The sequence below is a fragment of the Oryzias latipes genome, chromosome 12 (assembly GCF_053564925.1).
Source record: "Oryzias latipes strain Hd-rR chromosome 12, Olatipes_Hd-rR_3.1".
NCBI lineage: Eukaryota > Metazoa > Chordata > Actinopteri > Beloniformes > Adrianichthyidae > Oryzias > Oryzias latipes.
In genome coordinates, this window is record NC_136248.1 from 19,072,721 (window position 1) to 19,087,026 (window position 14,306).

At 39.7% G+C, this 14,306-nt stretch overlaps 3 protein-coding genes and 1 long non-coding RNA gene across 5 annotated transcripts; 1 reads left to right on the forward strand and 3 right to left on the reverse strand.

The window, feature by feature from the left end:
• Window positions 1–246: 246 nt before the first annotated feature.
• On the reverse strand, window positions 247–1,987 carry LOC101161661 (chemerin-like receptor 1). The gene is made up of 2 exons (XM_004074924.5): window positions 1,863–1,987; window positions 247–1,779 (listed from the first exon to the last, which is right to left on the reverse strand). The coding sequence occupies exon 2, from the start codon at window positions 1,766–1,768 to the stop codon at window positions 752–754; it is 1,017 nt and encodes a 338-aa protein (XP_004074972.1). The 5' UTR covers window positions 1,769–1,779; window positions 1,863–1,987; the 3' UTR covers window positions 247–751.
• Window positions 1,988–5,316: 3,329 nt separating this feature from the next.
• LOC101167135 (iron-sulfur cluster assembly scaffold protein IscU) lies at window positions 5,317–7,339 on the forward strand. The gene is made up of 5 exons (XM_004074788.5): window positions 5,317–5,474; window positions 6,226–6,339; window positions 6,533–6,643; window positions 6,737–6,815; window positions 6,884–7,339. The coding sequence occupies exons 1-5, from the start codon at window positions 5,373–5,375 to the stop codon at window positions 6,973–6,975; spliced, it is 498 nt and encodes a 165-aa protein (XP_004074836.1). The 5' UTR covers window positions 5,317–5,372; the 3' UTR covers window positions 6,976–7,339.
• Window positions 7,340–7,632: 293 nt separating this feature from the next.
• tmem119b (transmembrane protein 119b) lies at window positions 7,633–10,424 on the reverse strand. Its single transcript, XM_023961123.2, has 3 exons — window positions 10,386–10,424; window positions 9,833–10,080; window positions 7,633–8,521 (listed from the first exon to the last, which is right to left on the reverse strand). The coding sequence occupies exon 3, from the start codon at window positions 8,434–8,436 to the stop codon at window positions 7,753–7,755; it is 684 nt and encodes a 227-aa protein (XP_023816891.1). The 5' UTR covers window positions 8,437–8,521; window positions 9,833–10,080; window positions 10,386–10,424; the 3' UTR covers window positions 7,633–7,752.
• Window positions 10,425–10,616: 192 nt separating this feature from the next.
• On the reverse strand, window positions 10,617–13,627 carry LOC111948366 (uncharacterized). 2 transcript variants are annotated; one of them, XR_013659526.1, is made up of 4 exons: window positions 13,569–13,627; window positions 12,929–13,030; window positions 11,119–12,328; window positions 10,617–11,030 (listed from the first exon to the last, which is right to left on the reverse strand). It is a non-coding gene; the product is annotated as an uncharacterized LOC111948366 (long non-coding RNA). The 2 variants fall into 2 exon arrangements; XR_013659525.1 differs by lacking the exon at window positions 13,569–13,627 and having other exon boundaries at window positions 12,929–13,512.
• Between the last annotated feature and the right edge of the window lie 679 nt (window positions 13,628–14,306).

The window sequence follows — 14,306 nt, forward strand, 5'->3', positions numbered from 1 at the left end:
AATTAAAAAATACGGACTATAAATAATTGTAATAACATCGGTTTGGCGCCCCCTTTGGCCGGCGCCCCCATACCAATCATGTGCTGCATACCTACTTTTTGCGCCCCTGGAAATATAGAAAAAATGACAACAGTGATAGTTTTTTTACTAGAATATACAGCAAAAAAACATGGTTTCAATTTTAACTGTTAATCAAAAAAGACAAATTTGTGTAGTGTAATGTGTAACTCAAGAATGAAACAGAAAAAGTTTTTAAATGTAGTTTTTATCAATCTGTATTGCTCTAAAACAATTAATTTCACCTGAACAAAACTTTACATTCAAATTTGTATTCACATTTTTTTTACATTTATTTTTTCAAAGTCATAAAGCAGCTTTTTTGTACACTTTAAACATTTTTTTGTATATATTTAAAAAATAAAAACACAATTTATCACAGTTTTTTCTTTATGTCTCAATTTGACTGTTTTCATCAAGGGAAAAAAAACGTTTTTATTCATCTTTAGTTATATTTCAATTTGGTAATCAACCCAAAACAAATGTAAAAATTACCAAAATGTATTGATTTGTTTGTAGCCTTTTTTGTTTATATAGGCAGAACATTCAAGATCTAATAGCAGCAGTCAAGTACAGTGATCAAATGTAATGTTTAGTCCAGTAGAATCGGAATAACAGCAAAGACTCAACTCAAACATATTATTATTATGTCCCTTATTGATGTTGTCACATTAGTATTGATGAGTGCATCAAATTAACATTTGATGATGTCCAGGGACTTGGATCTTGAATTATTAAGGGCAACAGTTCGTAGATCCTCGCCCATGGCTTCCTCAATCTTAGATGTCAAAGATTTCTTCAGGGTTTGCTTGAAGTCGTTACCAATAAAAACGTAGAGAATGGGAGAAACAAAGCTGTTAGCCGAAGCCAAGGTGGCTCCTACTTTCAGTCCAGTTTTAAGTATTTCTAAGTTATAATTCTTAAAGTCCAGCTCCAAGAGGACGAAGGTATGATAAGGCATCCAGCAGCAGAAAAACGACAAGATGAGTGCCACCATAATTTTATAAGGTTTCCTTGACCTGACAGTCAAACCTTTCATCTTAAGACTAAGCACCACGCAGCAGAGGATAATTACTGGAAAAGGAATCAGAAAGCCAAAGACGAATCGACTCAGGGCCACTGCTGTGTGTCTGGAATGGTTCACATAATCTGTGTAGCACTGAGTGACCGAACCGTGGACTGTGACTTGTCGGAAGACGATCGTGGGCAAGGTCAAGAGTGCAGACAGGAGCCACACCAGGATGACCACTCCAGAGGCTTTCCGAACTGTCCGGTGGTTGTGCGCCCACACAGGGAACAACACCAGGACACATCGATCAGCACTGATCAGAACCAACACAAACACACTGCTGTACATGTTGAGAAACAGAGCAGATGAAGTGAGTTTGCACAAGACAACCCCAAAAGGCCAGTTTGAGGTTATGGTGTAGAAAACATCAAAGGGCAAAAAGACACAGAATAAAAGATTTGAAATCGCAAGGGAGGTGTACCAGGTGGTTAAAACTGATCTTTTCATTTTACATCCGCAAACCCAAACCACTAACGAGTTTCCGGCAATCCCAAGAGTGGATATCAGGATGTTAAAGGCCACAAGAAATTGAGTTAGACCAATCTGAGGATCAGCAAAATGGAAGATTTTTGTTGATTTTGAGGTCTCCTCCGTTTCGTTTTGAGGCACATAATCTTCATAATTAGGATAGTCCAGATCCATGGTTGCTTCCCCTGAAAAACGAATTAGCAAAACATTTTTTTCCCATAAACCGTAAATATAAGAAGCAAAGACAGAAAGACATAGAAATACTCACAAGATTCTTTTGATGTTGAAGCCAATGTGAACTCGGGGTTTTTGCGTCTTGCTCCGATACTCAACTTCTCCCTTCTGCTTCCTGATCAGTGTTCCGGTTAAAAATTACCACAAAAATTTCAGGGCTGCCCATGTAAGATCCTGTCTTGCTGCAGTTTTGAACAACAGTGAAGGTAATGAGAAAAAAAGCACAAAAATATAATAATGATAATAATAATAAAAGTCCTGTACTAAATAATGACAATGTATGTTTTATATATTTAAGAAAAGATTTGTTCCTTTTTCTTGGTTTTTGTTGGTAACACTAACAAAATGGTGAAAAATTGTAGTCTACCTTTGAGTTTTGACATATCACATGACGCCAACTGAAAAAAATGTGAATTATTTATGTATTTGTCAGATGTTTGTCTTAGCATTTGCTAACCTTTGGAGGGAAAAGAGTTAGTTCAAAATGACCAGAATTTATTCAATAAATAAAAGAAAACCATAAAAATATATGAATATTTGATGTAACAAAGGTTATGAACTGTATTGAGTAACATTCCCTTCAGTGACAGAAACACAAAGTATGCAGTTCTCCTGATCCACACTTCCCTAAAACCCATGTTTTGGAAACAAAAAAAAAGGGAAATGTTTTGCTGAAATGTTGTTTTTACTTAAATTTAAAATCATATAAAGATTTATCATTTCAATAACTTGTTTTACTTTTCTTGAGTTCATTATTTGTAAAAAAAAATATACCTTCAAAACAATTAAAACTGTTAGTTTGACATAATAGTTTGTTACCAAAATAAAAGCCTTAGAAGTTTTTGAAAAAACAAATTAAACACATTTTTAGGAACGTTTCTTTGGCGGGCTATAGTATCATGGTGGAAATTGAATTTAAAGTTTTCTTGTTGTTTACACAATGTTATAATTTTTGTATTCTATATTTCTGTCTTGCATTCGGACTGATGCAACATTGAAACTTAAAAAGTGAAACATTTAATTTCTTTCTTAATATAGTTCATAATATTAGAGTGAATGTAGTAAGGGTTCATAAAAACTCTGCCATATTAAGAGACAAAACTCAACTTTTTAAAAGCCCCTTTATTATCCTTTTGGTTTTGAAGCTATGAATTCCCCTTTTGAGTGGTCAAAAGGACTATGAAAGCATGATACAATCAGTAGTGTTAAACTGGTAAAGCAGCAGAAATTAGCTTAATAAATTTATCACACTGCACTTCATACTCACACGTTCTTTGATTGATTTAGTCTTATCTGAAAAGGTGTTTAAAGTATGGATGATTGTATCTACATACCAGATTGTATCTTGTAGCAAAAAGGATTGTTCTTTTTGCAGATTCTATATCTAGTAACAAATTAGAGTTTAGAGTTTATTTATATACGTAGAACAAGGACAATGTACAAAGGAATAAAAGAACATTGATCGCATGAAACATGAACCTGTGGCAGGTTCTCGCAAATTTTGTTGATTTCCACCTGTAGTTCCTGGAAAATTAAGAAAAAATAAAAGCAAATTAATTTTTAAAAAACTGTTGAAATTCAACAGAGTGGGATAATGTGACGATATTTTCAACCCAAAAACAAACAGAGCAGATTTACAGAAACAGAGGAAAGCTCCAGACCAAGTAAATGAATATTTTCTTCTATTCATTACACTTTTAATCAGAACCATTCTAACATACTGCTCTACCACACCTGTTCATAACAACATACGTAGAGACTCTCTGAATTTACTTATGTCTGGAAGCTTGCTTTTACTCAATAACCAGCGCTTTGGTAAGAATGAGAATGTATGGGAATTTGTACATAGTCAGGATCACTTCAAGGAAAGGGCGTTTTACTGACTCATGAGTAAAACTGAGTTTTACATTTAGGAATGCTACACTCACCCCTGGGTGACAGACAGGGTTACTCACAGTGTTTTTAGAATAGAGAGTTGCAAACATTTTCAGAGGGGGTCAGAAGCGATGCACATAATTTTATAAACTAAGCACACATTTGAATAGGTTCAAGGTTTCAAATATCAGAATACAATATTTAGCAAGTACATAACATTGATGGTAGTGCTGTGGTTTTTTGGGCATGGATCTTCAGGGCATTTTTAATACAATAATTTGAGTGGTTTTTTGACTGTTTTTCATGTTTGACACCAGGATGTGATAGATTACAGAAATGGGAGGATGATCATTGCATTTAAGTATGTACTTGATGCTTCAAAGGTAAGAGAGTTTCTTATGGATCTAAATTTTGATAGATTATATTGTATTAGTGTTGTGTAACTTTTTGATATGACCTTTGAAACTTAGTGTCTGATCTAAAATTACCCCGAAGTATTTGGATTTCTTTTAAGGGGAGCCGGTTTAGCTCGTGCTGGTTTCCGGCGCCTTCAGTCCATGAAACCAGGGTTCAAATCTGTGCTGCTCCCTATTCCCTTCTCTACTTCTGTGCCGGTCCCAAGCCCAGATGAATTGAGAGGGTTGCGTCAGGAAGGGCATCCAGCATAAAACATTGCCAAGTTAACCATGTGGCTCGTCCTCAAAAGAGTGGCTGTTTCACTGTGGCAACACCTGATGGGAAAAAAGCCAAAAGAGGAAGTATATTTGGATTTCTTTTGACCATTAGCTGCAATCTCGGGATTACATCTGTGTTTGATAGCAAATGTGTTTATGATAACTCCCTAACACTGACAAAAACTGATATGTTCTGGATAGAAAATCAAGAATCAAAGGGCTTAATTTTTATATTTATGTTTTTTTTTAACTTGTATTAAAATGACCTGCAGTTGAAGATTGCACTTCGTGTTTTTGCATGTGTTTGTCCGTTGATAAAGAAATGTGGGCAGGCTACATAAAGAAAAATATATTTCTAAATAGATAAAATCTCAAAAGTTGTTTAAATGTCTGCAGAACAGCAGTAGTTCATTAGAAATTTGCCTCGTGGGCGGTACTGTTGGTGCAGAGTAAGCCCGCTCCTACTTCCCGACATCCATTTCTTTACACACTCTGCTGCTAGCTTACATCCCCAACTAAACATTACTGGTGCAACAAAATTGGCAAGCAATATTGGAACTATCTAGCCATACAAGCGGATGCATCAGAAGGCAGCAGAGCAGGGAATTTGTGGCTTGCCGTAGCAGCTACAAGCTTCTTCCAATGGCGCTTTTTCACCTGCTCCTGATTCACAATGATTCCAAGAAAGAACTACTCAGATATGCACTTCTAAGCTCATGAGAAGCTTCTAATCATGAGAAAAATCTCACATTTGACATTCTTGACCTTATAAATACAGAGGTAAACACAATTTTTTTCAAATACCACTTCCTATAGCAAAGAATTGTATGTTGTATAACAAAAAACATGGTATTACATGTGCAAAAACAAAACAGTAAACTGAGCATGCGCAGTCCTTGAATAAGACCTGGAGTTTAGTCCCTCCCCCTGGCTTTGACTGGGGGAGGGGCAACACAACTATAGCTGTTGATGTCTAACTACGCCATTCCGTCGACATGGCGGGTACTGTGATGAAGAAGTGTTTCAGCCCCCTGTCTGTTCTCACCAGGAGGCTGTCAGTCCCGGAGTACATCAGTCAGTGCTGCTATCACGAGAAAGTAAGTCTTCTCGTCTCGGTGAAGCGCTTCCACAGCCCTCTTCGCAGGGCTTCACGTACATTAGCCAACAGCGCTGTTAGCTTTGCAATTAGCTTCAGGTTAACTTCGTTATGTTTGGCTTATTATGGCGATAAGTTAACAAAATGCTTTATTTTTGTTTGTTTTGTTCTGTTTGGATGCCCAAATAGGGCCATTTAATTGTTAGGAATGGAGATAGTTAGCAAAAAAGGTTACGAAATCTGTGATTTGACCTACAGTGGTCAAGACCAAAATAAACACAAAGTATTCTGTAGTTTATTTATGCTTTATATTCGCTTCATTCATTTCATGTATTTGTGGTCGGTCTGCTTGCACTGGTTAAATGTTTATTTTCTATAAATGTTTTAAACTTCATTGATGAAGATTGCATCACATCGCATGCATCACTTTTTCTTAGAAGGTAGAGTTATTCTTTCAAATAGGAAGTTTTCAGTGGGGTTGTTGGCAGTAGCAGCTGCTGGATTACAGAATGGGACATGTCCTAAATAACTCATTGGCCCTTTGCTATGGTCAGAATGACTCAGCAGGAACTAGAGGATGGACTTTATTTGGTGGACAATGCAGTCCAGCCTGTCAGTGTTTTCAGTCTCTTGCATAGGGAATGGCATATCAGGGGTTGTTTAACAGGGATTCTGAGATTTATTTATTTAAATCTTATTAAGAGGAAAAAGCAACAGGAATGTACTAAAAAATCATTTTCTTTTTTCTGTAGGTGGTGGATCATTATGAGAACCCAAGAAATGTTGGTTCGCTGGACAAAAAGTCTAAGAATGTTGGAACTGGCTTAGTGGGTGCGCCAGCCTGTGGAGATGTCATGAAATTACAGGTTTGTTTGTTTTCTAAGAATAAAGAGCAGCTGTTAGCCTATTTGTAATAATAATAATTAAAAAAACTGTCGCTTTTAATAAAAATGAACACATTAAATGGTAATTGGCATTAATCTTGCGTATGTTGAATACAGTGGGCTTTGATTTTGCTGTATGAACGATATTTTTTAAAAAAAACCCCATCCTTTTCAGATTGAGGTTGACAGCCAGGGAAAGATTGTGGATGCCAAATTTAAAACGTTTGGCTGCGGCTCCGCCATCGCCTCCAGCTCTCTGGCCACCGAGTGGGTGAAAGGCAAATCTGTGAGTAAACACTTTCAGCTGATTTCACTGTATATTTTATAGAATTTCTTTTATTTTTGGAACAGTTTGAGTGCTACCTTCCTCTCTTCTCAGGTGGATGAAGCTCTGAAGATCAAGAACACTGACATCGCCAAAGAGCTGAGCCTTCCACCTGTTAAACTCCACTGCTCCAGTAAGTGGAATACATCGGATGTTCTTCTCATTCAAGTGCACGTGTATGACGCAGTGTTTTTCCTGCAGTGCTCGCAGAGGACGCCATCAAGGCAGCCCTTGCTGACTATCGCCTCAAGCAAAGCGACGGCCAGCAGGAGGCAGCAAAGGTCAGCATCTAAGGACAGTCACCTTCAAGAACCAAAGGAACAGAAGCAGTCAAATCATTTTACGTGTCATCTGTTACAATAGCGAGAATCCAGACCTTGTTCCACTGTAGCAGCACTACTCCAGGCTTTCAGCGTTAGCCTTTGACCTCTGCTTCTGTCCACTCTCTTCTAGCCTGTCACTTAAACGCACAATTTATGCACTGTTCAGTTTCAGTCTTAAACTGAGCCTTATATTCTTCAGACTGAAGGAACTATTGGTCCAAGATGAAAAGTTTTGTAATAACCTTGACTGATATGAGTGGAGGGGTTCCAGAACACCAATATGTTGGTGCAAAGGCTTGTTGGAAAACCTGCAATTAAAGTATTCCAAACTATTGTTTCATGTGACGCATTCATTTCTATACTATTTATTGGATTTTTCATTTTAAAATGTGTGGTTTCATATCCCTTTCTCGTTTTAGAAACTAAATCTGTGCTCTGACCAGAATAAGCTTGTGGCCATGTGTGCTGATTGTTTTAATGTATTCAAACTTCAATATTTCTTCTCTTAATGATTGTTCTCAGGAACAGATGATGCCTAGTGTTTTTCTCAGACTGAAGTTGTTCGGCATACAGAAGTTACTGCTTTTGAATAAATATGGCTCATAAAATAAGCACAAAATCACCAAATTTGGCTGCTTTGAAACTCTTAAAGTTGCTCAAATTTTATTCTGTGGGTCTGGCCTTCAGTTGCCCTGTTTCAAAAGTTACAAAAACACCAGACGGGCCTCCATCTATGCTTTCTGCTGCTCAGAAAGCCGTCTTTTCTCCTGCGAGAAGTTGAAGTGTGGCGGAGTCGTTGTGAATGTGCAGGGAAGCTGGCCGCAGGTTCCTGTCAGCTGTGGGCTCCTGTGAATCCTCATCTCCTGGATGCAGCTCCAGCTGTGGACCTGATGCTGTTCCGCTGTCACCGAGCTCACACGGCTCTTTCTCTTCAGGGACACTTGAAAGCGCCTGGTCCAGGATGGTGCAGTTTGATTTGGAGATGTTTTCAGAGGCGGGGTCTGCTTCCTGTTGGCAGGACTCATCTTTCTCTGTCGCGTCTGTAGATTTACTGGCAGCTCGCAGGCTCTTGGCCACTCTCATGATGTCGGCCTGCAGCTGCCGGTGAGAGTCCACCGGTGAACTTTCGTGTTCACATGCAGCTTTTCCTTGCACTTCATTAAAGGATCTAGCTCCTCCGGTCTTGTCCCTCTCATCCACATACATTTTTGAAGGAAACGAGGCAGGATAGTAGGAATTCACTTTGCGCCTGCGGCTCATCAGAAGCCCTCCGCAGATCATGAGGAAGACCAGAAGGACCAACGCCGTTATCACCAGGATGAGGAGCACATTTTTCTCCAGGAAGTCAACCAAGTCTTTGAGGAACTCCTGCTCTGCTCTGGCAGGTTCTGTCGGAGTTTGGAGTTTAGTGGAAGGGACTGTAGTGGACATGAAGGCGTTTGTGCTGATGAGTTCCTCCTCATCTGTACTTCCCTCCAGACGACTGTAAAAAGTTGTGGGTGTGGCCAAGCTGCAGCTAAAACACAAAACCACACACAGACCGACGTGACGAAGGACCAACAGGAGCATCGTTTCCTCTCAGGATCTGTAAACAACAGCAAATGTCAGTGAAGGAAAAGCTTTAACTTCATCTTAACATTTAGATAAAGAAGGGCTTTCCTCAAAATATAAACCCAGAAATCAAATGATTCACGTCCAGGTTTTAGTTTTTAGCCGTAGTAAACTGTTACAAACCCTGCCGACAGTTTATCTCAGTCTGACAGAGGAATGTAGTAAGAAAACACCTTCAGAGACGCAGCAGCTGTTGAAGGATTGCAGCGCTGCTCAGAGGCCAAACTAAACTGAAAAGCAAACTTTAGAAACAGGACTCAAACACCTAGAAACAACATCAACCGTCTGCTACACAGGACCATACATGCTCTGGATAATGTAAGGAGCAGACTGTAATTAGATTTAAAAAAAGACAATCCTTTAGCACATTAACAGCTGCTTTAAGTGTACGACTGTTTATTCCACAACCAACTTAACTGCAGATCACCCCCCCCCCCCCCCCAACCCCATCCATCGGGCCTGAGGTCCACCAGATTTGTTTAAAGATGTAAATAAAGAATGTCGAGACATAAACTTTACAAGTCGTCTGTTTCAATCGACCAAAAGCCTGTCGCATTTTTTCCACTCTCTTTACTTCTTCTTAGGGAAAACTGTGTTGCTGCTTAAGAAGTAAGAGCGACTGATGGAGCTCTGAGCCAAACAATCAATTCCCATTTTTAACTCAATAGTAGCTCTTCATCAAAAGTGTTTGTATACTCATCAACTCATCTTCCCAAAGATTTTTTACTTCAAAAGTTCTGTCATTTGACAAAAACACAGCACTACTTTTGTGTATACAGCAAACTAACTTTTGGCACTAATTATAAATACTCTGTCATCTAACTAACTTGGATTCCTCTCAACTCGTTGCTCTGCTTCTGTGTTCAGATCTTTCTCACAGTTCCATCTGTGTGCAAGCCGACTCACACGAGACTCTGGAAACTGGAAATGGAGGGTGGGATCCCCCCCCCAAATGAATCACTTCAGACACAAAATTTCCCCCCTAATGTGCCTGTGCACATAGAAAAACACAAACATATGGATATTTGAGGTATTACCATATGTGCAAAAGTAAGAAGTAAAATCCAGGCTTCCTGTTTTGATTTTAAACGATTGTTTCTCAGTTTAAATCCTCAGTACCTTGAACCTGGATGCTCTGAAAGTATCGCGGTGCGTTCAGGTCACCTCTTTAACATCCAGTTCCAACTCAGACACCATAAAGGCACTTTTTACTCACCATTCAGCGTGGAGGAGGGCTGCGTCTCTACTGAAATCCCCTTTGATGAAGGGAGAGCGAAACCAAGACGTGAAGCCTGCAAGCGACAGCCTGGTGAACCCCAACGCTTCTGCAGTTTCAGGTTTCACTGGGGTTCGTCTGAACAGTGCAAGAAAGATGCCATTAAGCAGGAGTGCAGATCCCTCCTTCTGGCCCTTCACTGTTCTCCTCCCCCTTTGGTTTCCTTCGCTGTGTCTGGACTCCCCGGCCTGCACACAGATTGCACACAGATTGTTCTTGTTAGGTAGGAGTTTATAATGTGCTCTGGGGGCAGGGGGCCTCCTCTTTACTCACTCTAATCAAACATTTCTTCAAAACTTTAGAAAGCTGAACCCCTGACAGCTTTAAGCTTTGCCATTCTCAAAAAGGAGTCTACTTTTTTTTTTTTTTTTTTTTTTTTTTTTTCTTTTTTAGGTGTCACATCCAAAATGTGTTTGATGGAAGAGGAGCGGCCCGCTCACTAATAAGAGTTGCACGGAGTCATTTATCCAAAAGACACAAAATAACAACTCACATGATGCGAATGTGACCACTTTGAGGCAGAGAGTGTGACCAAGCGTTTTTCTTTCTAGAAATCCAATGTGCCATCACACAAGAGAATTCTGGGTGTCTATGGTCACCAGGAGCCTCACTCCTGCCTCCGTTGGGTTTACATTCATCACCTCCAGAGCTGAGAGGAAAACACATCCTGAACCATCCAAACGCTGGGTTTTTTTTAAACACAAAAAAGAAGCAAGAAAATAGGTACTTGTGAAACTTCTTCATTAAAAAGGTAAGTGACTAAATGCAGACTTTCATGGTGACTTTTTACCATTTACATACACATTAAAAAAAAAAAAACATTCACCGTCTTCTATTTAAAACTCCAACTTCTTAAAAGCTTTTTTTCAGTCTGAGAAAGTCCATAACTTAAGTTTGACTAACATCCCTGCAGTCCAGGTGCTGAAACACAGTGAAACTGAAGAAAACGTAATCCAAATGTTGCATTTGTGATCAGAAAACATCTGTGTGGGACAGAAGGCCCCTTGACGGAGCCAGTCTTCCTGTCTCCTGCTGCAAAGTGAAAAAGCATCAGGGCTCCGGATGTTGAAAAAAAAAAAAAAAGGTTTTGATCTGTCTTTGCATCCTGGCTGACATCCTCCTGGGCAAGTGTCCATTTCTGCAAAAAATCATGCGTTTTGCCCAATGAACATGTTTGTTTGGGTGTCTGCAACCAGATAAAACAATCAGATAAGATTAAAATCTACCACATAAATCCTTTTCAAACACTTTCTGGAAGAAAGCTGCTCAGCGTGAGGTTATCTCCTCCCTCCTCATCGCTGTCTCCCCCGGCGGGGAACACCAACACTCCGTTGGCGACTGGATTGCGATGTCTGGTGTAGTTGTGATGCCTCTCAGGAAGCAGAGATGAGATGCACATCATCTCCGTGGACTGTTTGGGTCTTTTGGCCTTCTGCTTCCTTGCCGACAGCTTGGCGCACAGAAATATGGTGGAGACCATGAAGATGGTGGCCAGCACTGCCAGGGCGCCGACTGCAATCAGGCATTTATTTACAATTCCCCGGGTGGAGCAGGATTGCGCCGAACTGCTTGTTGTAGTTTTGCATTTTTCACTGGGAGACGTCGTGATGCTGCTTGTTGGGAGTGATCTTGTTGATACTTGACGGATCCATCTAGGAGAAGGACTGCTGATGGACCCAGTCGTACCAGAAAGCGGAGATGATGTTTTGGAGATTCTTGTGGGTGGAGGTCCGGATGAAAGACTAGTTCTGGCGGATGTTTGTGTCATGGAGACGTACGAAACAGGCAACGCACGAGAGGTTGACACCATCGTCGCTGCTCCAGAAGATGTGGAATTAGTAAGGTTCTGAGTGGAGAGGGAAGCGCCCTCAGTTGACCCTTTGCTGGTGGACCGTACCACTGATGTTGCATCAGAGTGACTGATGGATGTGGAAAGCAGAGATGGAGGAGTCTCTGAAGCTGCAGCAGAAGCAGCTAAACTTGTGGGTGAGAGCTTATGCGTTGACACTGTCATTTTGTATGAAAGCTGTGCTCTTGTGGTCTCTGAGCGGCTAATTGAGTCTTGTGTTTCAGTGAAAAGCCGCTGAGAGCTGCTCGTAGCACCTGAGGTTCTCAAGATGACCAAACCAGTCGTCGGAGTATTTAAGCTTCTGCTTTCTTCTAAACTTGTCGTGCTCACTCCTGTGGGTGACACAACCTCCCCAGATGAAGAAGCACTAACTTGTGCTAAGTTAGGAGCACGAGTCCAGGTGACAGGAAGCTGCTGTGTGACTGGCGTCGTGGTCATTTGCTGTGTGGTGTTGCCCAGCTCAACAGCAGCGTCAGTGGCTCTGGTTAGTGAATTGGAGGTTGTCATGGAGTCCACCATCACCAGCACGCACAATCCACACAGCAAAGCCTTGTCTATCTTCATGTTGAAGTGATTGAAAAAAAGATCTGGAAAAAAAAGATTCAGATAAACTTCGTATTAAATAGAGCAACGTAGAAAAAAATAAAGACAGGAAAACGTTTATGTTGAAAGTATCATGTGCCTCCACCACACCCCTTGCTTCAGAACAAAAAGAAAAAGTTACCAGCAAACCACATAAATACCCACATAGAGATTTATCAAAATATACGCTTTTTTTCCCCTTTTCATTTAAAAAAATGCATATTAAAAATATGCACATAAAAAACTTTAATAATATGAGAAAAATAAGTAAACAGGGCCAGGAAAGAAGCAAAAACAGCCTTTCAGAAAATAAAAAAACAAAGATCACAAATAAAATACCGGTAAATAAAAACTTCTTACCTTCCTGCTTTTAAATGAAAGAAAATATGAAAAATATGAAGGAAGAACCATTATCTTTACAGCGCAGACATGCTGACTGTTTCTCTGTCTCACACAAGAAACAGGAAGTAGTTACCACAAAAAAGCTACAGATAGTCTAGATAACTTAACACCCCCTTTCAGATCCAACCTCTAAAACGTCATCATGAAACCTTCAGTTAAAACAGTTTTAAGAAAATTCAGTTTTATTGTTTTAAATATCTTACCTGGCGGATAGAAACCAGAGAAGAGCCCAGGTTCCTCTGTGTGAAGCCTTCTCTACATGTCCTGATAATGGCTTCATTGAAGGGAGCAGGAAGTTGCCAGTTCTGTAAAAGGCTCAGTCTCTGACTAACACTTTTCTACGATTTCAAGCTTTGAGTTCATGCTGGTGCACACAGCAGTCAGACCGGGGCCTCGCAGGAGTTAGTAAATCACAACATCAATGTCAGTGATATGTTTTATGAGGAAAAGAAAGATATGAGCACGTTCTGGTAACAAATCGAGATATGAACATGAGATTTCCAGAGCTTTTCAAAGGGTGATGCAATCCAAAAAGCATCATGCATTAAGCTTGAAGTCACATTTTGTTGCTATGTGGAAACAAAACTGTCATTTCCTGTGTCGGTAAGTCAGAGTGAGATGTGCATTTGACACAGACACCTAGTTTTTTTTTGGTTTTACTGAGCAGAAATGGAAAAAAACAAACCCTCCCCTCCCAAAAGTGTTTCGGGAAATAAACAGTTGGTATCCATAGCAATGTTGACACCTTTGTTTCTCTTTCTTTCTTCAAGTTTTTAATAAAAAAAGTAACTTATTATTTTCACATGACTTATTTTTTTAGTGGTGAATGTAGTCGACACTCACCTGCTCCGTGCTCCTCCATCAGCACACCTGTTCACACTCGCCTCATCATTGGGGCCTTTTACCTGTGAGCTTCCTAGGCCCTCACCTGTCTGTTTTAGCTTTCCTGAGGGCCAAAATCAACATTTTGTAGCATTTTTCCACTTTGTTGGGATAACCAAGACGGAAATTAAACCCACATTGTGCCGTACAGTAAATTCTTCTGATCTAAATTCATTTTTATTATTCCATGTGTGCTTTTTGTCTGAAATGTTTCTAAATTCAAAGCTGTAACTTCATTTGCAATGCTGCATCTTAGCCAGAAGCCCATTTTAGTCATGCTAAAATTAATGAACATTTATTTCAGTTAGATTGTAAATTGTAAAAACTGCAAAAAATTACATTTGGACATTTTGTTCCTTGTGTGACATCGCTTTGACATTTATCAAAAACAAACAGGAAAAAAAAAGTTCAGATCTACTTGAGACATGAAACAGTCTAGGATGTGGGTCAGCCAAACTCGTAACCAGAGTGAAAAGTGAAACTACTCAAAGATTCAAACCGAATGGTTTAATGTAGAAAGTGAATATGACTGGAGCAATAAATAAGCAATAAAATTTCATCAATTATTATTACAGTTTGAAAGGCAGCCATTATGAGAGGTTTACCATGGATTACTGGGATCTATGGATCTAGAGCTTTCCATGCGTGAAGATAGGATCGAGAAAAAACCAACAAAGTGTTAAAAGTCTCAAGATGAAC

Bases quoted from the DNA above. Each gene is read 5' to 3' on its own strand.
- LOC101161661 (XM_004074924.5), bottom strand. From the start codon at position 1,768: ATGGATCTGGACTATCCTAATTATGAAGATTATGTGCCTCAAAACGAA.
- LOC101167135 (XM_004074788.5), top strand. From the start codon at position 5,373: ATGGCGGGTACTGTGATGAAGAAGTGTTTCAGCCCCCTGTCTGTTCTC. The intron at 6,340-6,532 runs GTTTGTTTGTTT...CATCCTTTTCAG, and splicing joins GAGATGTCATGAAATTACAG to ATTGAGGTTGACAGCCAGGG. The intron at 6,816-6,883 runs GTAAGTGGAATA...TTTTTCCTGCAG, and splicing joins TGTTAAACTCCACTGCTCCA to TGCTCGCAGAGGACGCCATC.
- tmem119b (XM_023961123.2), bottom strand. From the start codon at position 8,436: ATGTCCACTACAGTCCCTTCCACTAAACTCCAAACTCCGACAGAACCT.